This window comes from Colias eurytheme, chromosome 26, assembly GCF_061535395.1.
Source record: "Colias eurytheme isolate Ceu_HAF_F1 chromosome 26, ilColEury1 Martin Lab GWU primary, whole genome shotgun sequence".
Classification (NCBI taxonomy): Eukaryota; Metazoa; Arthropoda; class Insecta; order Lepidoptera; family Pieridae; genus Colias; species Colias eurytheme.
Window position 1 is genome coordinate 2,890,381 of NC_143005.1, and position 22,439 is coordinate 2,912,819.

Consider the following 22,439-nt stretch of genomic DNA (forward strand, 5'->3'; position numbering starts at 1 on the left):
CCTTGAAAAAAAAGTTTCAACTTCTCCAGTTGATAATAATTTCAATCTCAAGCTTATCACCAGCCATCCCTAATATACATTATCACTACATTATTACATAGTATAAAACAAAGTCGCTTTCTATGTCCCTATTTCCCTATGTCCCTTTGTATGCTTAAATCTTTTAAACTACGCAACGGATTTTGATGCGGTTTTTTTTAATAGATAGTGATTCAAGAGGAAGGTTTGTGTTTAGTTTTAGTATATAATTTACATATTTTACAAAGCGGTCGAAGCCGCGGGTGTTAAGCTAGTACTCCATAATTCCATATACTCTTTGTCTCCAGCTGGTGGCTGTGGGATGGACCCACTTTTAAATTACTTGCTCTGTTAATGATCTAAGTCTGTGGTGGACCGTGGACCCTGTGGAAGGACCCACAGAGGCCAGAGCAAGTAATATGGACCCACCAATGACCAAACTGGCGCTAGTGTCGGTGGTACAAACAATGTTGTAGACAAAGTACAATTAATATATACTGTTAAACCCTTTTTACCATTTATTGCAAAAATAACAAATTTTTATGTACTTTAATAATGACTAAAAGTTCTTATTATTTTATTTGAGTAGGCAATTTTGTTTATTTTAACTTTTTAGCCTTAGATCATTTACTATAACAAAACCTTACTTAGGTTTTGTTATAAGTAAATTGTATTTATATTTCAGCTTCACAGTGATATCAGCACAGGATATCAGCTATAAGTGATTTAGGTTTTTAGCGTAGGTTTTTAGCTAATTTTTGTACTGTACCTAAAGGCTGGTTCACACTTTGATTAGCCATTATGGCTGGTTCACACTTTGATTAGTGATTAGTGCGAGTGCAGGTGTGTAGTGCGAGTAGTGTCCAATTGACTGCGAGTGCAGGTGATTAGTGCGAGTGCAGGTGTGTAGTGCGAGTAGTGTCCAATTGACTGCGAGTGCAGGTGATTAGTGCGAGTGCAGGCACGCTGCGAGTGAGGGGGAAGGGAGGGCGCGCGGGACGTGGCTACTCGCAGTCCACTCGCAAAAAAATAGAACACGCTTCTATTCACTTTACTACACAGCCTACTAAACACTCGCACTAAACAGTCGCTGTCCACACGTAGTACTACTCATCACCTGCACTCGCACTAATCAAAGTGTGAACCAGCCATAACTGTCAACGTGAAGTTATATGTCTGTCAGTCTATCAAATCAGCTGATTGTCAGTGGCGATAATTTATTTGTTTACTATCTAAATTTTCCCAAATCAAATCACAAAAAAATTTTCATAATCAATTGTATCTCTAAGATTGTATCATTCAGTCCTTAGATTTCATTTTAACTGCAAACATGCGGCGGCGCGCAGGCGTTGGTGCTATACAAAAGCAACAATTGGAACGTGAAAAATACAGGGAAAAAGGCACGGAGATACAAGAAAATCAATTTTTGCAAATGCAAAAGCAGTTGGAAGTCTTTAGGGAGAATCTTGAGGAATTTGCAACGAAGCATAAGAACGAGATTAAGAAAAATGCGCAATTCAGGCGGCAGTTTCAAGAAATGTGCGCTGCTATAGGTGTAGATCCTTTAGCATCTGGAAAAGGCTTTTGGTCTGTGCTAGGTGTGTTTACCACAATTATTGATGCTACTATACTATTTAAGAGATGTCACAGTAGTTGATTAATATTTAACTTGTTTGGAGCTGTTTTATGTTGTTACAGCAAGGAGAAACATTTTTTTTATTATAACTAAATAATTTTGATGTCAAAAATTCTAGTGTAATAATTCATCAAAATATTTATCTTTGTTATTATTAGGTATTGGTGACTTCTATTATGAACTTGGAGTGCAAATTGTTGAAGTGTGTTTAGCAACCAATTACAAGAACGGTGGTCTAATTACATTGGAAGAATTGAGAACCAGACTGATTGCATCACGGGGAAAGGCAAAGAAACTTCAGGATATAACTAACGAGGATCTGTTGGCTGCTGTTAAGAAGCTTAAGATATTTGGGAACGGGTAAAATATGTTTTTATTTTGTTCGTTTTATAAAACAATTTGATGAACACAACTTTAGTATTATCCTCCAGTAATAAATGATTTGCTTGATACAAGTGTAAAACTTTGCTTCACTTGTTTTTTTTATCATTTTATTTCTTAAATTAAAGATATATGTATTGAAACAATTCTGCAGCTATTTCCTATAAATAAAGAAAGACTAATGCATGGCAATTACTTCAAATTTATAAATCAGATACATATAGAAACTTGCAAAATATTACTTACTTAGGTTTTATTATAAGCAAATTACAATTATATTTCAGCTTCACAGTGATATCAATAGGAAAAGGTAAATGGCTGGTGCAGTCAATACCGGGAGAGCTGAATCTCGACCAAACACTGGTTCTGCAGAAAGCTAGTTCATTGGGCACTGCTTGGATATCAATTAGCATGCTCACTAATGATTTAGGGTGAGTTTATGTTTCAAATATTTAAGTTTTTCTAGTTTCTGTGTACTTCATACTATTTGAAATTGTTTTAATTAGAATAAGTCTTTGTTGCATACCTTGTAGCAAAAATAAATATAAACAAGACTTAAATAACGGATAATGAACAATCGTCAAAAAATACATAAGATCTAGTTAGTGATAATTGCTAGTGCACAATGAATTAAATTTTAATTTTAACACATAACTGAGTCTATACTGATACTTAAAATATTATATGATATGGTTCTAGGTTTAAATGAATACTGAAAGCCTTTATAAATCACAATAATCATTTAAAAAAAAGCAGAAAAGATATATATGCGATTTGGGCAAACAATAGGTTATGCTTAATAGAAATATTTTTCAGTTGGAATGAAACCAGGGCTGAAAATGCTGTTAACCACATGGTGAAAGAAGGCCTCGCGTGGGTCGACACACAGGACCCCAAGGAGCCCCTATTTTGGTTCCCGAGCATGTTTTCCGATTGTGTTGCCGCTTCATAAGTTACTATGGTGCATTTATTATTGTATAATTTATTTCTTTTAATTATTCTGTGTCAAATGTGAAATTATAATGTAAATAAAATATATGTTATGCTGTAATCTTTATTTTTTACTAATATTGCACATTTTTTAAATATGGTAACAATAATGTTGCTATGTAAAATAAATCAAGATTTAGTGAGGAACTTTGGGTGATGGTACTTAATACTTTTTTTATATATTCCATTTCCCAGTACCTGCATCATTTGAAGATTATTGTCTATGGTTTACATGATACATAGAATAACAGAGAAATATAACCGATTAAAAATATATTTATCAACATCAACTAACAATACTATCTGTAGAGCTACTGTGGGGCAAGTTTAGTTGTGCGCGTAAATCTTTATTTTCTTTATACAAAGCTTCTAACTTTTTCTTTAGTTTTTCATTCATATCCACATAGGACTCTCTCCATCTAAAATGAAAAAAAAAGTTTAAATTTTTGGATGCTCCTGGTATTGGAAATTCAATTGTATTGAAAATCTTACTTTTTGTTAAGTTCCATTTGATTCTCTAAATGTTTATTTAATTCCATTAATTCTTCTTCTTTTGATGATACCATCCTGTGACAAAATTACGTTACAAATAGAAAAAAGAAATACATTAGTATAAAAATATTGTGTAGCTGTAAGTAAGCATACTTTTCGCTAAGTTCCGTTCGGGATGACATCATATTTTGCAACTTATTGACCATCTCATGTGTTTCGTTTAGAGATTTTTGTAGGTGTTCCACTTGTAGCCTAAAATATAGGTAGGTAAGTTGAAAATATTTAAAGACAACTTAAAAAATATCGTTGAGATCGCGCCTTTTACTTTGCAGTTGCGATGTTTCCTATTCCGTAAGTCAGCTAAAAAGCGTAGTTTAAGCTTTTTTTTAAATTTTTATAAAATTTATTTTAAAATGCTACAAAAAAATTATTCTTCAATAAAGAATCTGTAAAATCGAATCTCAAAAAGAACAACAATTACTTTAGTTCCGAACATTGGGTCTTCAACAATTTCTCCTCCCAATCCCTTCGTTTGGTTTCCCTCGCGTACGCGTCTTGGATCCTTTGTATATCCATCGCTAAACCCTGCTTTTCACAAACCAACTGTATATTCCGCCGCTCCGAAGTTACCTTTAAAATTAGATAATATTTTTCAACTGCAACGGATAATGCGAAAAAAAGGGAAAATTATCAAGAGCTGGGATTTAAACCAGTGTCTTTAAAATTCTTCAAGTAGCCTTCTTTATCTTTAAAGTACCTTCATAAAAGAAATAAGCCTTAATAATTTAGTATTTTTATTTTTTATCAAATTTTGTATACTGGCTATAAGACCAAATGCTTTGTTGTCCCCACAAGGGAACTTAAATCTCTATGGTAAAAGTCGCAAAAAAGTACGAGCAAACTTTAGGAAATAGTCTCGTAATCATTTATTATGATGTTTGATGTAAAATGTAAACAGTTCTCAATATAATTTTTGTTACCAATTCTTGGAAAACTGCGTCAAGTTTTTGCTCTGCCACTGCCAGCTTTGGATCTATTGTTTTGGCATTCTCATTCTGTTGCTCTATGATGTTTTCGTTGGCTGCTTGGAGTATTTTAATTTCCCTAGAAAGTAAATACTTTAAAATGAAATTACCTATTTTATTTATGACACTTCATTGTACATATACTTAACAGGAATTTAAAATAAATGAATACATAAAATTGGAAAGTGTACAATAGGCGGCCTTATTGCTTAAAAGCAATGTATTTTAAATACCTATATGTATTTTAATAAAATAATTATTGTTGATTGTTGAGCTTTGTTGTGAAGCGAGAATAAACGGTGGGCCATCATCAAAAGGCAATAACTTATAAAATAAAATTAAATTCTTAAACATAAATGATGAATATTTATGGTCATTTTTTTAGTTGTTGAGCTAGTAAGGACTATGGACTTACCGTAAAGCTTTATTCAGTAAGAGTCCTTTTTCAACCAATTCCGTATCTAAATTCCTAACATGTTCCAACATATCTGATACTTTTTCATTGTACTTATCTTTGATTTCATCCAATTCTGTTTTGTAATTCATTTCCACATCTCGTTTTACCGATGATAATGTTTGTTTTACTTTTGTAAGTTCCTCTGGAAAATCAATATTTATTTTAACTACTATGCTCTCCTTTAGGTAATAATGAAATTATTTTTCTTTTGTAATATTGAATATAGGAAGGTACTTATACCTGTTAATTCCGAAACCTTTTTCATTGCTTCATTCTTTTGAACGTTTACAGTATCGAAAAGCTGTAGAGCTTCGGCTACCTAAAACATATTTTCTAAGTATGCAGGAATATAATTTTTTTATAGATATTCAAAATATTCATCAAATTTATTTCCAAAGAATACGAATACCTTTGACTTCGCTTCTGCTTCCTTTTTCACATGTTCGATACAATTTTTTTGACAAGTTGCAAGTTGATTTCTTATATCCTCATTGTTTTTCCTTTCAGCTATTGAATTTATTTTAAACTCTTCTAGCGTTTTGCTTTGACCTGCTAACGTATTTTCTAAGGTTCTATATTTATCTTTATAAGTGTTAATTTCTTTTTCTTTGTTTTTTAATTCAGTTTCAAGAAAATTTCTTTCCGAATTAACTTTCTTGTAATTTGATTCCAATTCAACATAGTCAGCTAGTGCTGTTTCTAATTTCAATTCCAAATCTCGATTTTCATCGTTGATGTTCTAAAATGCAATTTTCGTTATTTGTAATGCGTGCTTGAGTTATGGTCGAAAAATATCATAAAATAGTTAAATAGTACCAATATGAATGTATTACCTGCTTCCCCAATCGGTTATCATAATGTTGGTATGTCTTCAGTTCTGTGTCCAATGCTTCTATGGTTTTTTGAGACGTTTGCCATAATACATGCAGAGAATCCCGTTCCTAGTTAAACATAGCAACAGACAAAATTTTGAGAACTCTACTTTCCTAAGTTTCCTAATTTAAAAAATAAAAAGATTGAATCTTGTGATACTTTTATGATTCGTAAATAAGTACCTAATTGGAATATGTACAAAAATTAGTAGCGCGCAACTTGCAACGACGCGCATTTTTTCCGGTCATGGGATCGAATCGAAATCGATCGAAAATAAACACCTAGAAAAATGCTTCAATATTCTGGTCTGCATTATTTAAATTAAAATCAATAGAACGTTACAAAAAAAACTAAATAAAGTTTAACAATATTCTTATCTTCTTATCTCGACATAGGTTCGATAACACTAATTTTTATCGCGATTTTAGTAATAGTAGGTAAGTAGTTACCTTAGTAAGTAGCGCTACTTGTCTTTTCAATTCTTCAACTTCCCTACTCAGATCGTTGTCATAGCATTGCTGTGTACATTCTAGTTTTTCCTTCAGAAGAGACCCCACTTGTTGAGAGAGCTTTTGGTTATCAGTTATAAGCTTTCGTATTTCTTGTTCTACTACTGATTGGTTTTGCTGTGACAGTGAATTTTCAATTAAGTAAGTAAGTAATATTAAAAAAATATTAACTACATAATTTAAAAATATTCATTCTTATCAGGGAAACGAGTGTCTTTTTACTTACTCTATAGAAATCCAATTCTGATTGTAATGCCTCGACTGTGTTACTTTCCATATCGAATAAAATATATTCATAATTAGAATAGTTATATATATTTAGTTAAAAATATCTGCTAAACAAATAATAACCAAAAAATTTATTTATGAATTCACATTTCCCGGGTTTGTTTGTCAAGTTCGTTGCTTAGCAACGTTGCTTAAAGTCATTTTGAGTTGGATTTTTTAAAACATTTTGTGTTTTTTTATATACTTTTTGGCTGCGAAATTTTTCTCCCTTATATAAAATACGCTTACGCGGTAAAATCATTACTACTTATATATTTATTTTACACATTAAATGGTCCACGTAAAAGAACATAAATTTATCGATATTCTGTATATGTCCCTGTATTTACTATTCAAACCATGGATTCAAACCACTATTTTAACGAGTTGTTGAAGTTCCGTTTGTTTTTCGTTTTGAAATTGTTTCGTGTTATATCTACTGTAATGTAATCTACTAAATATAGTCATTTTGTAGAAGGCAACATTTTTTAAAATAAGAAATTATACCAAAACATGTCAAATGTTTTTGACACAATTGACATTGAAGTTTAGTGCTTGACTGCTTGGTGGAACAAGAAAGGAGATTACAGCAAAATCTTTACAAAATGCGGAATTTATTACTAAGAAATCAATTCTGATTTCCAGCAAACCTTTAAAATTATACTATAAACCTATCAGGATACAAATCGACAATGGCTAGGTAAGAAGAAATCACAATATAATACTTGCGTTATTTGCTCAATATAAATTATTTTGCCTTCGTACTCAAGGCATTGAACTTAATATTTTTTAGATTATATATCGATATTCGAGAAGATCAGTGGCCATTGGTATATGATGACAAATATAATGTATCGTTTTGTGGTTTCGAAAAATTTCACGTATTTGATGCAAAGAAATGGCGCAATATTGTACAGGTAAATATTATAATAGTGCTACGTTTTGATTTTATTATTATAGTGTGTTTTCAATGATCTATTTTATGAAGTAAGTGATACAGTATTGTGTCTTGCAGATCTATTTAATATGTTTAAATGTTAATTTAACTTTTAAAGTTTTCTTTTTCTAGTTTCTAAAAGAAGCCAATTTCATAACAGCAGAATGTCTTGTAAAACCTATGGAAGCCAAGGATCGTGATTTGTTAGTTGTTCACACTAAGAAATACCTAAAATCACTTAAGGTAAAGAAATTGACTATTTTATTGAACATATATTTATTATTTTTCTCTATAAATTATTATATATCAAAGGTATATAATATGTTTTCCAGTGGAGTGCCAAAGTAGCAATCATAGCTGAGGTGCCAATAGTTGCGTGTGTGCCAAATATACTTATCCAACATGCTTATTTAAAACCTATGAGGTAAGCTGTTTATTTCCTTTCTTTATCATAATGATGTTTGCATAGTACAAAAATAAATAATAATGTTGTTTAGAGAATGTATATTATGATATAAAATTAAAAAAAAATCATAGTATATTATGATATACTATGATTTTTTTTCATCTTGATATATTGTATTCTCCGTAACTTTATAACATGATGTTTCCTATAAAATTCTCAAAGTAAATATCTTAGTATTATAGTATATTTTACTAAACTTAATTTATTTACATTCATAAAATAAAAAGTTTCAAGTGTTATATAATAATCTATGCCTACGTTTCTAATCATTTATAAATATGTTACAGACTACAAACGGGAGGTTCAGTATTAGCTGGCAAGCTTGCTCTGGAGCGAGGGTGGGCTATAAACATAGGAGGTGGTTTCCACCACTGCAGTGGGGATAAGGGTGGTGGTTTCTGTCCATATGCTGATATCACTTTGTTGATCAAGTATCTGGTAATGTACCGGAGTGTCCAGAATGCTATGATCGTGGATTTAGACGCTCACCAGGTACATTATAAAATATTTCTAAATTTATAAAAGCCAGCGCGCACGAGCAACTTTGTCTCCGCAACTATTTTGTCTCTCCACCCATGGGCTAGTATGAAAGTGCGCGCACGTAGCGACGCAACTCCCCATACAAATTGATGGGAGAGACAAAATAGTTGCGGAGACAAAGTTGCTCGTGCGCGCTCGCTCTTAGTGTTGATGATGATATGATATGATGTTCTTTTTTTTGACTGTTTCTCAAATTATATGTGTAACTGTAAAACATAAAATTGTACAAATTATGTTTTTTTTTAATCCTACTTTGTTTACACAGTTACAATTTAGAATGTACTTTAATGAGTATGAATATGAGTAACTAAATTATAAATAATTTAAAAATATTTCCCCTCTTTTGAGTACAATTTTGATTGTAACAAAGAGCATAAGTAGCAATAACATAGAATTTTTGTAAGTTTTAAGTTTATAATCAAGACACATAATTTTAAATGTTCCATAAAAATATAATCACTATTTCCAGGGTAACGGTTACCAACGCGATTTCCTCGGAGTACCAGAAGTATACATAATGGACATGTACAATCGTCACATCTATCCCAAAGACGAGGAAGCCAAACGGGCCATACGCCGCAAAATTGAATTGGGCAATAAAGTGGAAGATTTGGAATATATGCTGAAATTGAGGAAGTATGTATAGTTTTTTTTTCTATGACAGTTTCTATTATATTTTCTTTGTTCAATGATCTATATAGGCATTAAAATAACTAAGTATGTACAATATACTAGGTCTTAAAAAGGCTGTTTTTAAAGTGAAACTTTTATTACATGGTCTCAAACTTTTTGGCCTGTGTAGCGCATGTCACGTGACGGTCGGCTGCCGAGTAGGTATAAAGCAGTGTTCGGAACCGTTCGAACAGTTTCACTTTTACCGTGGTTTCATAAAACCACACAACATTTTTTGTTATCTAAAAGATGGTTAGTTGTATAAATAAATGTTCAATTTTGTATTTAAAGCAAATTTGTCTAACTTTATTTTACTTTTTTTTTATATAAGCTACTTGTATAAAAGATGTCATGATGTAGGCAAAAAGGTGCCATTTTTTGCCTTATGGAAATTCACAATGACAATAATATAAGGTTTCTGTTACAGGAATTTAAAAGCGGCATTAAGTGAATTCAAGCCAGACATTTTAGTGTACAACGCGGGTACAGATGTACTTGATTCCGATCCACTCGGTCACATGAGGATTAGTGATATTGTAAGTGTTATTTTACGACATTATATCATATTTCTTACGACGCGCGACGCTAGATTTATTTTTGCAATAGATATAAAAAAGGTGGTTCTCAAGTGTATTTTTTTCAGAACTATGGACTGGGTGAACTAATTTTGATGAATATTTTATTAATTGAAAGCTAATGCTTTCCGCTTCGTTAAATTTTCACTTTCGTCTAGTTCTGACTATTTCAAAAAAGTTATTTAAAAAAAAAAACATGTTCATCCTTTATCTAATAGGTAACCTAGAAGAGATTAAAATGTAATTTGTAGCTTAATCATAAATGATAGCTTATTTTTTTTCTGTTAATTATTTTTATTAGAAGCCGGCAAACGAACTTGCAGGTCATAAAACTACATGGACACCAAATTAACAGTACCTAAACTTTTGTTTAATTCTAGGGAATAATAAAACGTGACGAATTCGTTTTCGAGATATGCAAAGCTCAACACATTCCAGTTGTGATGTTAACAAGTGGAGGGTACTTAAGAAGAACTGCAAGAATCATAGCGGACTCCATCATGAATCTAAAAGCCAAAGGCCTCATCGGAAATGAGCCTAAGAAATCTAAAGATTTGTCCTGAAGCATTATAGCATGAGAAGTCGTCAAAACTTATTAAATCGAGCATTAATTACTAAATTTAATAATTAAAAATCGCGTTGTAAAATAATTTTTCTATTAAAAATTATATATTTAGCGCGAGTTAATCAGATTCTAAATGAGTTTGCACTTAGAAAATATGCACCGTTCCTATTTGGACTGCCGTAGATTCCTATTAAATTAAATTTAGGCTAATATTGTCTTTTGGCTATTTAGGCTCGCTATACAGTACAGAAATAGATATGTAGATGACTTGTTAGAAGAGATTTGTGGGTAGTTTAGAGCTTGGTGTGTATCGAGCCTAAGAGCCATTTTACAAGTGCTAAATAAAACATACCAGGATAGGCTAAGGTCGCATTACAGCCGCGGATTTAACCGCATCGTCTTACGAAAAATAGGAGCGAACGTACATAGTTTTTTCCCGCGATTGATTTTATAGCCGTGACTTATTACAGAATGGCTAGCGGGGAAAACCGCGTATCCGCGCCAAAATTAATAGTTCATAGAACACAGATATATTGATGGCACATTAGCTTTTTAAAAGTAGTGTGTCCGTCTTGGGCGGTTTTGCATTTAAGTGGTTTTGACGGGACAACGTCTTATAATTCGATAGAGCCGGCTGCACGCACGAAAAAACATGACTCATGCGGCGTTACCTCGCTCTGAGGCGTTCCATGTAAGGCTTGAAGTGCGAGCGAGAGCGCGGAACGAGCGACAAAGAAGCACAATCGGACGCTGTCACGTTCAAGTATCGTCAATAAACCGACTTTACAGACAACCAATTTTTTATTTTAATCGTAATGCAGCCTTAGCCTAAAACAGAGAAACATAGTTTTTCTATAATTCCATAGATTTAGTTATTTTAAGGCCTACGGATTGTATGCTTTTATTTAGCTGGATGATTGTAAATTTGACAGCTGTTACAATTTATCTATTTTAATATGCGGAAAAAACTAAATAAGTAAATATTTTATTATAAATCGAAAATGAGTAGTTATGAAACAAATATTTTAAAAATTCTCGGTAGTATATAAAAATTGAATTCAACTTAGAATGGTGCGAATCGATTGTATTGGATCTCTTAAAATTAACATTGATTGCTGATTCAATTAATCAATTTTCCAATAAGAATTTATAAATCTAACTCGACGCTATTTTTATATAAAAAAAGCATTTTTTTCATTAGAATTAAATTGGAACGTAGCCGTGCAATAACAAACATTTTAGTACAAAGAAATGTAGTTATAAAATATATTTATCAGTATTATACCGATGTGCATTATACATAATATACAAATCGCGTCATATAAAAAGAACGCCGACGATCAAGCTTATAGGCGATTTATCGGTCTATTTGGAGGTATGAGGTGGTATAAGAATAACAAATATTTAGGTACGAAACCACGAGTCCCGAGCCTAGTTCAAAAATAAGATAATAGAAATATATCTTTCATGTGAAACTGTATCCATCCGCAAACAAACCCACACTACTTTCTTCCAGTGTTCTTTTTACGTGACGCGTAGGTACTAGGTACTATAAAAATCTATACTCCAAATATTTTGTGCTTTAGCAACACTGTAATAGCAGAATTTAATAGAAACCAAAATGTTTTAAAAACGTGTATGTGATACAAAATGATCTCATTTGTTGTGCCAAATAATAGCAAATCAGATTTGCGTTAAAATCGAGCGTCTACGTCTAGTTAAACTATTTGTCATTTATAGATCGACTATTTATTAAAACTATTTACCGGAAATAAATATTTTTATTCTACCATAATTGTTTTATTTAAATACCTCATTTTATAGTCAAGAAAAACATGAGAAAAACTGATTATTTCTTGTGTAGGTCGACAGACGAAAAATGTTAAAAAAAATGATTATTGCCATCTACAATTTATTAACACAAAAACAAAGTGAAAATAATGAAGTGAATTAAAATTTATAAATGTAATAACTAATAAGTAAATAATAAGACATTAAAAAAAACATAATTTTGAACACATTTGGTAGTGAGTAGTGACATATCAATTATAGTGTTGCCAAACGAATGTTTTTACCAAAATTGGTAACATTTTATCTAGTAGTGGTATTAAATTGTGAATAATATTCGTCCGTAGGTGTGTTGTTGTAGACAACTTCTTTGTAATATTTCTCCTTTTCTTTCTGTTGAAGAGCCATTAGCTGATTCTCTTCCATTAACTGACGGGCGATTTCCCTGAGTAATGATTATTGTGAAATTAATTCGTATAACGTAAAAATTATATGCTACAACAAATTAGCCTATTATTTATTGACGAGTCTGGTTTATGATATAGGAGCAATATTATTGTTTGTTATAGAAAATGCGTTTAATTTTACCTCCTCTTTCTCTGGTCTGCGATATCTTGGCGCGCAACTTCACGTTGTATAGACTTAGCCAACGCCTGCCATTCAGCCTCCATTTTTTCTTCCGCCTCACGTTTTGCCTTTCAAGTACATTGAAATGAAATAAATTATGAGGAAAATTACTCTTATAGTATGTGCAAATTCAATTCTACTTATTACATTATTTCTAAACGATATAAAGAGTAAATTGGTCAAGGTATTGGGTACCTTTGCCGCAGCCATTTGTTCCTTCTGTGCGGCGTAAAACTTCTTTAGCTCCTCTTGATTCATTCCTTTGTACATGAAACCGATAGCTCTAGAACCATAAATTAATTAACGATCAAATTCAAACGGCTTTTTAATAAAGCGAGTGTTCTAAAATTGAAATAACGAAATATGCTGTTTGTTATCAATGTATTCCGTTTCGCTAATGCCAAATTGATATTATTACGCTGAATTAAATAGGTAGTTTTTAAAATAATTGACGTAAATATAATAACGAAATAAGATGCTTGGACTCATCAACTACTGCGAAATAAATTTAAAACATATTTGAAATACAAATAGAATATACAAAATGTACCTGTTCTTGCCAAGCGCGCTCTTGGCTACATCAGGGTTTTCAGTGAGCATGTCTGACGTCAGGTTGTTGTACATTTCTGCTGTATTATCGGCTTCTTCTTGTTCTTTCATTATTCTTTCTAACTGCTTCTTCTCTGCTGCCTGTTTCAAAAATTATTTTACGTAAAAAACGACTTCTATGAATATAGATAGTGTGGCCATCGGTGTTTTCGCTCTTGTAATTTTATTTACGTTTCTGTTCTTTACTAGGTTTATGAAAAAACGCAATAATTTTGAGCGAGTGTTATTATATTTAGTTTTCAATAAGTATAAAATCTTCTACAATATAAAAAAAACCTAGGTAATTATAATCTAAATACTCAAAACATTTTGAGAGCAATACTCAAAGCTTTATCTTAATGTTTAGTTATTGCCTTTTTAAAAATAAAACGTACCAAAGCCTCATTGTATCTGAGGTTTGCCTGTCCGAGTCGGTATCGACACTCCCTCTCCATTTTATCCAACTCCCCGGCACGAGCGTCTCTCGCTTTGATTGCCATCTGTTAATAAATTATTAAAATTTGAAAACAATTACAGTGGTTACGGATTCCAGAATTTTTATCAAAAGGAATGTTATTTGAATTTATTTGAGCATTATCTGTGGATAATGCACTGTTCCAATCAGTAAATAAATAGATTGTGTGAAATATCTCTGTACCAAATTTAATCGAAACTCGTAGTTTAGGTATGAAAACGTAGCTCTAGAAGCTTCAGATTTCCCACAATTCATTAGAAAAACTTAGCCAGCAAGATCACTAATATCTTATTGCCCTTCGTGAAGGTACAGTCTTTCCAGAATATTTATTCCCAACCAATTCTATTTCTTTTTCTTTTTCCATCCTATTCCTACATAATATTCACCATATAAGCCTCCTCCGCTTTCCTCCGTTCCTCCTCAGCGGCCTTCCTCTCTTGTACCTGCTGCTCGAGCCACGCGTTCTTCTGTTCGGCCATTATTTTCTTGCGCTCTTCGTATTCTAAGTCTTCGCCTTCGAACCTTTATATCCATAGATTAATATTTCGTAAGGATATGTGAATATATCATGATAATAATTGTATTCGAACTTTTTAATAAGGGTCAGTTTCGTCAGAAGGTTTCTCTGATCAATGCTGTATTATTTTAATTCAAATTAATCATAATTAATTGCAAATGTTGCGAACAGAATGTAAAAAGAGTTTAGACAAGTATTGATTTTAATCTAGAAACAAGAGATTTAAGAAACAAGGATCATATTAGAAAAGTTAAAAAGTTATATCTACATCCTATAAACTAGGGAATGACAGAATGATGATGGCGAATATAATCTTAACAGCCTAAACTTACTTCTGAGCACTGGACATGCCCACCGGCTCGCCATCCGAAGCTCGTGGAGGCAGCTGCATCTTCAGCACATCAGGGTTGTTCAGATCGAACTCCCGCCTGTCTTCAGCCCTTTGGTACTTTTGGCGAAACTCGTCAATTTCTACGTTGATGCGACGTCGCTCCTGTGATGTAAGGTATCTACTTTCGCATGTTTATTTGGATAATTTAAATGACAAAAATATAAAGGGAATGTGAATAATAAATTGCTTTTTTGAGTTATAAATTAATATATGTACCTAGTGTTAAGTAGGGAACCGTAAAATAATGTTGGTTAATTACAGTATCGTTAAAAATAAAAGGTTAAAATTACACATAATCTGTCTGCAGTCTGTAGTTAAGCATTTGAAATTAATATGTTGCGTAACTGCTACTATTTTCTTATTTTTGTATAAGCTAAATTTGTACAAGAAACATGTATTTAAAAATATATGTAATTACTTAGAACATTTTTCCATACTCTTTCATCAAGGCTAAAGGAATCAAACCTCATGTTCCCGTGCTTCCAGGACAACGGCTAGATTGCTGTCCTTTATCATCTGTTGAGCGAATGCTAGATTCTTCCGCTCCTGCTCCTCTCGTTCAGCTCGTTTCTCGACCACCTGGCGCTCCAGGAACGGTAGGTCAACCTGAGGAAAGCCTCATTTCTTATACTTAACTAAACTAATAGAGTACTATATTACTTGACCATTATTAGGTGTATTTGCTGTTCATGGTCATTTAAACGAGTAGATTATTGGTGAAATAGGTACTTATGAGAAATCCTTTAGTTACATCAAAATTTAAGGTCAAGTGTATAAGGTTCATTTATTTTTCAAATAATATATTTATAGTCAGACAACGCGTTTATAGCATGTGCCTATTTGAGACACCGTGAAGGATATTTCCGTGTCGCCAAAATTTTTGCAATATCATTGTTGAGCAGATAGAAACCAAAAACGTTTAAGGTCATAGATCCTTTTAAAAGATACACTCAAAATTTAAGCAATGAGATAAGAAAGACTTTAAATAAATTTGAAACGGAAAGAGAAGAATAACTTAAAACTATTCATAATAAATTCGAATGCTGTGAGAAGTTCGTGAATATCAATCCAAGGAATCGCATTGCGTGCTCGATATTGGCAATCAGATTTTAATAACATTTTGTTATTTTATAGTGAATAATCAAAGTAGGGTATTTTGTTTTTTTTCTCTATGAACTATAGGTATATATTTATTCATTCATTGTCAACTATATTTATTTATTCATTGTTATGTTTGCCTTTGATTAAAGTAAATAAATGAAAGCTTACACCAATTTTTCGATTCCGAGCATTGAAGATCCTAGATCTTCTTTCCAATTCGCATTGCCTTTTCCTTTCCCTATTCTGTGCTTCCTTTCTATCTTGCTCGTTGGATATTTGTAGTTTCATCATTGTTATAGTCCAAATCTAAAAACCTCTAGTGGTCACGCAAAAAATACGAAGTAAAAATAATAAAATGTGCAAAACGATCTAACAAGTCTGGTTGTTATGGTAACCTTGCACCAATATGCAACTATAAAAATAGTATTCATCACTCATTATGGTTTGGGAAGTCCAAAATTGACTAATGGGAAAATACAGTCTTTTTGTTAAATCTAAATGTTTTAGAATTTATAAATCGTAGTAAGTAGTTACATATACCAATTTCTTTGCGTATTTTGGTATTAAACTATTATTTAAAAATAACTATTGTGTAATTGGGTCAGGCTTCGGATTTAGATTATATTTTAGTATGTTTATTTTTGCATTTAGAAGCTTATTTTAAAAAATACAGGTCTTTGAAGATGTCAGTAAGCGCGAGGCATGCGAGACTTCGAATGTAATTATCAGTTCAAGAAAAGGAATTTTTAAATAAATTGATGACTGAAAAATATACCACAATATATATAACCATTTTAACCTCATATTTGTAATTTCGAAAAATAAAAAAACTAGTTTTCTTTGCATTTTCTTTGTCATTTTTTATTACAAACTTTGCATATTTTTACATTTTTTTAAGATCATTAAATAAATGGCTTATTTTATGCTTATGTTATGCTTAAACTTCATGCAAAGTTCTAGAGTGGTCATCGCAGTAGTTTAGAAGCTACATGTATTATAATTTATAATGGCGAAGCGCGGGAATATCGAAAAAAAATTCGTATTTACTATGTTTAACTAACTTCAAAACTACAATACTTAGAATATTATGCTTCTATAGTAATGAAAAATAAATATAAATTGTATCATATACTCTATCTTACGTATCTAACGTTTAATTATGCGTTTAATAAATAAAATTCACTAACCAAATTAAAGCTCCCATTTGGTAGAAAATATTTGAACTAGCAACACTGATTATGCGGCGATGTGCGTCGTTACGGCGACATCACTGATCACACCGTTGACCGTACTCCGTAGCGTAGCGTAGTACTGAGTGCATGTAATCAAGTCTGTGCACCGATACATTTTACATTCGCTGTATAACCTCGTGTTGTATACGTACCGCGCGTGTTTGAATTTCTTTATGTATTTTTTTTCGTAAACCAGTGCAAGTGATAGAAAAATTAGGTTTATGAACACCTAAAACATATTGTGTAATGTGACGGTAATATGACAAGTGTTCTAAAAAAATCTAGAGGCACTAAAGGAAAATCGGAATCCATGCAAGAAGATTTGCCCTCAAGATGGATCGTGTCCCAGGGGCACAAACCAGAAGATTCAGCGAAGTTGATCAAATTCATCGATGACAATATTATTGGCAAAGGAAACTCATTTTGCGGTCCATTTGGACGCAGAAAAGGTAGGAAATTAATAATTTATATATATAATATTATTAATTAGGTACATTTTAAATAAATAGAAAACAATAATTTAGCATAAAAAAGATTTGCATATTAAGTACCTATATAATAAGTTATTACATATATACCTAGATAATAAAATCTCAGGATTTTTTACACAATAATAATTAATAATATTATATTTAATAATAGAAAAAAATGCATGATATAATTGTATTAAACACGCAACAAAATTAATTGTGCTCATCGCCGGTTTGTTAAATGGTATTGTTTAGAAAAATTAACTCGTTTCCGTATTACAGCTGTTAGCAATAAATAATTCGAGGTTAACTAAACGTATCATTGTTTACAATTAATTTTGTCCCACTTTGTTAAAAATATAGCACACCTGTTTATAAATAATGTTATTGTATTGCAACTAGTAAATTATGTATGTACCTATTTACAGTATCCATTTGATTAAATTGCGTTTTACTGAACTACATTTTTTATAGCGCAAATATTAGATAAGGAAAATTCAATATACCTAATACCTACATAGGTATATGAATATGTACCTACCTTTGTTTGCAAATATGTAGTGCGATGTGATGTGATTTAATTTAATATTATACAAAAGTAGGTAGGTACTAATATTATACAAAAATGCTGTTATTTTTTTCCATTCATCATTTCAATTTCTAGGTAAGTACATCATACGACATAATATACTATAATATATAATATACATACTACACAAATATACCCGTAGCAGCTGTATATTATAACGTAAGATATAAAAATAGCTAAAGAAATTTACATAATCACTATCAAAAAATACGTGTTCGTAATGTAAACAATGTCGATATGGGTGTGCGCGATTATACGAAATAATCGCGCGTTGACCTTCAATAATTTGGCGATGAGTGTGGAAGCCCCTTTACGCATATACATACAGTGGTGGACGTTTAATTAGAAACTCGTAACACGATGAAGTAGTCATCAAATTCATTTAACATTTACGTATTAACGTATTAAAGATTAAGTATTATTTCGTATGCAATAGAACACCCGTTTATCTAGTTTTATAAGACAATGCTTAATTTTAATCAAACATTAGCTTTAATTAATAAAATTAAACAACTTTAAGTGAAACCTGATTTCCGAGTATTTTCAGTCTGGACATCAAATTAGAAACAGCATGCTTCGCGTGATCCAAAGTCAAAACCTGTTGAAATGCCGCCAATATTCTTTCTTCTACAAATATTTTCACCGTTTTTTAAACATTCTATCTAAAATTTTCTGAAAATTAATTTGCTTTACAGTATAAATGGTTAAAAGTATGATTTGTGACCAACAACAAGAAAAATAATTTTAAGTTTACATTTTGACAAAAGCTAGAGTAACAGGAAAATTGCAAATCATTTAGAGTGTTCGATAAAAATATATTATTATTTAAAAGAGCATGGTACTTCCGAAAAAGTGCCTAGAAAAGCTCTATCATGAAAAACCACTACATGCGAGGATAGGCAAATGATTCTTTTGGCAAAGATGGATCCATTTAAAAGTTTAAATTCTATTATAAAATTAGTTTTTTCCGAAGATGAACCTCGCAATGCGTCGATGAGATCGGTTCGCAGGCGGTAATTTGAGGCAAAATTTTTTGGAGAGACGCCAGGAAAGTACAGCTTCTTACAAGGAAGGGAGCAACGTGTTTCATTTACTTAGAAATATTGCTAGTGGACAGTACGCCAGTGAAAAAGTTTTATTTTGGGATGAAACTAAAATTAATTTAATCAATTTTGATGGCAAGGATACACGCGTCGTTAAGTTAACCAGGCCTTAGATAATAAATAAACAGTTCAGCATGGCGGAGGAAACATTATATGTAGTATGGGCATGTATGGGGTTGTTTTTAGACTGTTATAATCTTTATAGACAACAACGGCTTTACAACGTCGTGCCTTAGATTGTATGAGATTTTAACACGTTTGCAAAAACATTTTTTCTAATAGAATTGGAACCTTTAAATGGATCCATCTTTGAGAAAAGAATTATTTGCCTATGCTCGTGAGCAGTGGTTTTTCATGGTCGAGCTGTTTTAGGCACTTAATCAGAAGTACCATGCTCTTTTAAATAAACTGTAGCATTGAATATCTTTTTATCGAACACTCTAAATGATTTTATTTTTTCCTGTAACTCCAGTTTTTGTCAAAATGTAAACTTAAAATTATTTTTCTTGTTGATGGGTCACAATTGTTACTTTTACCCATTTATACTGCAAAGCAAATTAATTTTCAGAAACTTTTATACGGAATGTTTAAAAAACGGTGCAAATATTTGTAGAAGAAAAAAATATTGTCGGCATTTCAACAGGTTTTGACTTTGGAACACTCGAAGCATGCTGTTTCTAATTTGTTGACCAGACTGAAAATGCTTGGAAATCAGGTTTCACTTAAAGTTGTTTAATTTTATTAATTTAAGCTAACGTTTGATTAAAAATACGCAATTTATTATAAAACTAGATTAACGGGTGTTCTATTACATATGAAATAATGCTTAATCACTAATACGTTAATACACAAAAGTAAATAAATTTGATGACTACTTCATCCTGTTACGTGTTTCTAATTAAACGTCCACCACTGTATATATATATCATGTTACATAAGCATTGTTTCTTGCATCTGTATTTTTTATCTTTAATCTGCATTCTTGGTTCATTGTCAAGGTAGGAATTTAATCACTTGCATTGTGTTGGTATTTCATCGCAAAACCCTTTTTTTCCTTGTATACAAGTGATACAAGTACTATCATTCGATATTTTATTTCTGGCTTATAATATAGGAGTTAATAATAATACATACAAGCCATAAATGTGTTTAATTTTTATTGTAACCAGACAGTATTTAATTCTAAATAATACGTAAATAAGCTACTTCTTAGAGCCACTTGTTATCAAGCTAGTCCATCTTGTAAGTTGGATTCATATGCTAAATCCCAGAATTAATAAAAACCGGCCAAGTGGGAATCCGACTCGCGCATGAAGGGTTCCGTACCTACTATCTGTGAAAATAGAAAATCACGTTTGTTGTAGATATACTAATTTTTAGCGTTTTTTGTATGAGGACCACTCTTAATATTATTTTTTTTAATTGTTACTATTTTTTATCATAGCGCCATCGGAAATACATCATTTCTGAAAATTTCAGCTTTCTAGTTATCACGGTTTACGGAGACAGACAGACAGACAGACAGCCGAGGCTTAGTAAGTGGGTCCTGTTTTACTCTTTGAGTATGGAACGCTAAAAATGAACAAGTTTAATGGGTACCTAGCTATTATTAAAAATTATTCTAATACGAAACGCTAATTTTGCATAAATAGAAATTCGTACACAAATAGTTATCACTTAACCCAGTTAAGATTCGTATTGTATTACACAAGCGACGTAGTCTGAAGACAAAAAATACTTCAGGTTATTCAACTTGACATGCGAGCCTTACAAAAAACCAGGGAGAAAGGCATTCACCGCGCCGAAAAAACAGGTTCGATGTATTGCCAGATTCGTGTCTGGAGCAAAAAGGCTGGATGGGAGTTTTGGAATTATACCTTTTATGTAGTTATTATTTTACGGTCTTTGATTACAGGTGTCCCGTTTACGTTTTGACAGGTGCGTTTATATCGTCATTTAACTGGGTAATTTAAAATGGTTAGGTTATTCTATAATATTTATTTTCTTTATATTATACAGCGTTATTTATATAACGATTGTCTTCGTCTTTACACAATATGAACTCAATTTTTCAGTATAGAATTCATTACATACTATACGGCCACAATAGACCTTGGTATGTTCCTTTAAAAACGTATTCCGCGAAACGAAATGAAATAAATAATATCGTGGGACAAGTCAACTGAAACATCCGTTGCATATTCATTTTATTGAATTAACAATGTTGACAAATGTGCAATAGTTATGTTTATCATATTACTGTGTACCGTATTTTAATGAAATGCGTCGTAACTCGTAAGGAAGTGCTTACATTAGCATTATAACGCGGTTGACATTTAACAATATGTATCATAATTAATAATTATTATTGGCATGGTGATAGTTGAGTAAATCTATTTGCTATTTTATTCAACAATTTATATTACTATAGAATATAAGCATAGAATATAATTACCTACTTTATGTAGGTACATATTACCTACTTTATGTATAGAATAGTATATAATAGTGGTTCATTTATACATTATTAAAGTTTTAATACATCCTCCTAGTTTTCACCAAAGGATAGAGGTTTTCGAGGAAGGTTTTAGTATATAATTAAGTTTTAGATAGCGTGGTCGGAATAGAAATAAATTAAGTAATGATATGTGTATACAGTATATTGCATGTATTATACGTAAAGTGTAGGTATGGTACCTACTGAATAGTGAATACTATACCAGAGATGAAAACTTGTGGAAGAAAATTGCAGTTTGAGTAAACTGCATTTTAAACAAATGCTTAATGCTTGCTGCTTGCAAATGCATATAGCATATCATATTATGGTATGCATTATTTAACTTTAAATTCCGGATGGTATATTAAACCTGACAGTGATTTAAATTAATTATAACCGCATCATGCGGCATCCTGCTTCGGCCATATTGGATTACTGTCAAATTGACAATTTGGAAACACGTGTGACGTTGGACACAAATTTGGAACGACATTATTCAAATTGGCGGAATATTTGATTACAAAATGTTCTCTCTACTACGTAGGAATTTATTGAATTATGAGGTGGAGTTGGCGCGAAATTCTACGTAGTATTTTTTTTTATTTTATATTACGCTGATTTTGGTATTTTGCCGTGTTTTATGGATTATATGAAACAT

General features: G+C 31.7%; 5 protein-coding genes across 6 annotated transcripts in view; 3 read left to right on the top strand and 2 right to left on the bottom strand.

The window, feature by feature from the left end:
* Nucleotides 1-1,210: 1,210 nt before the first annotated feature.
* lsn (vacuolar-sorting protein SNF8) lies at nt 1,211-3,082 on the top strand. Its single transcript, XM_090116682.1, has 4 exons — nt 1,211-1,616; nt 1,813-2,014; nt 2,320-2,466; nt 2,852-3,082. The coding sequence occupies exons 1-4, from the start codon at nt 1,349-1,351 to the stop codon at nt 2,985-2,987; spliced, it is 753 nt and encodes a 250-aa protein (XP_089972808.1). The 5' UTR covers nt 1,211-1,348; the 3' UTR covers nt 2,988-3,082.
* A 144-nt stretch (nt 3,083-3,226) lies between these two features.
* Nucleotides 3,227-6,762, bottom strand: LOC149897086 (uncharacterized). Its single transcript, XM_090116683.1, has 11 exons — nt 6,608-6,762; nt 6,322-6,498; nt 5,833-5,940; nt 5,409-5,738; nt 5,240-5,318; nt 4,958-5,141; nt 4,498-4,621; nt 3,999-4,147; nt 3,671-3,769; nt 3,518-3,592; nt 3,227-3,444 (listed from the first exon to the last, which is right to left on the bottom strand). Exons 1-11 carry the CDS (start codon nt 6,656-6,658, stop codon nt 3,312-3,314), a joined length of 1,509 nt encoding a protein of 502 aa, XP_089972809.1. The 5' UTR covers nt 6,659-6,762; the 3' UTR covers nt 3,227-3,311.
* A 453-nt stretch (nt 6,763-7,215) lies between these two features.
* On the top strand, nt 7,216-11,706 carry HDAC11 (Histone deacetylase 11). Its single transcript, XM_090116907.1, has 8 exons — nt 7,216-7,348; nt 7,442-7,565; nt 7,718-7,828; nt 7,918-8,009; nt 8,339-8,543; nt 9,061-9,227; nt 9,691-9,799; nt 10,219-11,706. Exons 1-8 carry the CDS (start codon nt 7,341-7,343, stop codon nt 10,399-10,401), a joined length of 999 nt encoding a protein of 332 aa, XP_089973033.1. The 5' UTR covers nt 7,216-7,340; the 3' UTR covers nt 10,402-11,706.
* Nucleotides 11,707-12,422: 716 nt separating this feature from the next.
* Nucleotides 12,423-16,258, bottom strand: LOC149897088 (RIB43A-like with coiled-coils protein 2). Its single transcript, XM_090116973.1, has 9 exons — nt 16,059-16,258; nt 15,255-15,395; nt 14,731-14,891; nt 14,268-14,403; nt 13,802-13,906; nt 13,369-13,508; nt 13,014-13,101; nt 12,780-12,886; nt 12,423-12,636 (listed from the first exon to the last, which is right to left on the bottom strand). The coding sequence occupies exons 1-9, from the start codon at nt 16,179-16,181 to the stop codon at nt 12,495-12,497; spliced, it is 1,143 nt and encodes a 380-aa protein (XP_089973099.1). The 5' UTR covers nt 16,182-16,258; the 3' UTR covers nt 12,423-12,494.
* A 923-nt stretch (nt 16,259-17,181) lies between these two features.
* The window catches only part of LOC149897089 (uncharacterized), a 99,430-nt gene continuing 94,172 nt past the window's right edge, over nt 17,182-22,439 (top strand). For both annotated transcript variants that reach the window (XM_090116974.1, XM_090116975.1), the window contains exon 1: nt 17,182-17,571. In XM_090116974.1, the coding sequence (XP_089973100.1) occupies nt 17,382-17,571 (190 nt within the window). In that variant the 5' untranslated portion in view covers nt 17,182-17,381. The remainder of the gene's footprint in view (nt 17,572-22,439) is intronic.

What these genes read in the sequence shown, in the direction of transcription:
- lsn (XM_090116682.1), top strand. Translation starts at nt 1,349, where the DNA reads ATGCGGCGGCGCGCAGGCGTTGGTGCTATACAAAAGCAACAATTGGAA. An exon ending in AGGCTTTTGGTCTGTGCTAG is followed by an intron (nt 1,617 to 1,812) that starts GTGTGTTTACCA and finishes TGTTATTATTAG; the next exon opens with GTATTGGTGACTTCTATTAT. An exon ending in ATGCTCACTAATGATTTAGG is followed by an intron (nt 2,467 to 2,851) that starts GTGAGTTTATGT and finishes AATATTTTTCAG; the next exon opens with TTGGAATGAAACCAGGGCTG.
- LOC149897086 (XM_090116683.1), bottom strand. Translation starts at nt 6,658, where the DNA reads ATGGAAAGTAACACAGTCGAGGCATTACAATCAGAATTGGATTTCTAT. An exon ending in CAGAATTGGATTTCTATAGA is followed by an intron (nt 6,499 to 6,607) that starts GTAAGTAAAAAG and finishes TCACTGTCACAG; the next exon opens with CAAAACCAATCAGTAGTAGA. An exon ending in AAAGGTTTCGGAATTAACAG is followed by an intron (nt 5,142 to 5,239) that starts GTATAAGTACCT and finishes TTGATTTTCCAG; the next exon opens with AGGAACTTACAAAAGTAAAA.
- HDAC11 (XM_090116907.1), top strand. An exon ending in AATGGCGCAATATTGTACAG is followed by an intron (nt 7,566 to 7,717) that starts GTAAATATTATA and finishes TTCTTTTTCTAG; the next exon opens with TTTCTAAAAGAAGCCAATTT. An exon ending in ACATGAGGATTAGTGATATT is followed by an intron (nt 9,800 to 10,218) that starts GTAAGTGTTATT and finishes GTTTAATTCTAG; the next exon opens with GGAATAATAAAACGTGACGA.
- LOC149897088 (XM_090116973.1), bottom strand. Translation starts at nt 16,181, where the DNA reads ATGATGAAACTACAAATATCCAACGAGCAAGATAGAAAGGAAGCACAG. An exon ending in GGCATGTCCAGTGCTCAGAA is followed by an intron (nt 14,404 to 14,730) that starts GTAAGTTTAGGC and finishes ATGGATATAAAG; the next exon opens with GTTCGAAGGCGAAGACTTAG. An exon ending in AGCGCGCTTGGCAAGAACAG is followed by an intron (nt 13,102 to 13,368) that starts GTACATTTTGTA and finishes TTATGGTTCTAG; the next exon opens with AGCTATCGGTTTCATGTACA.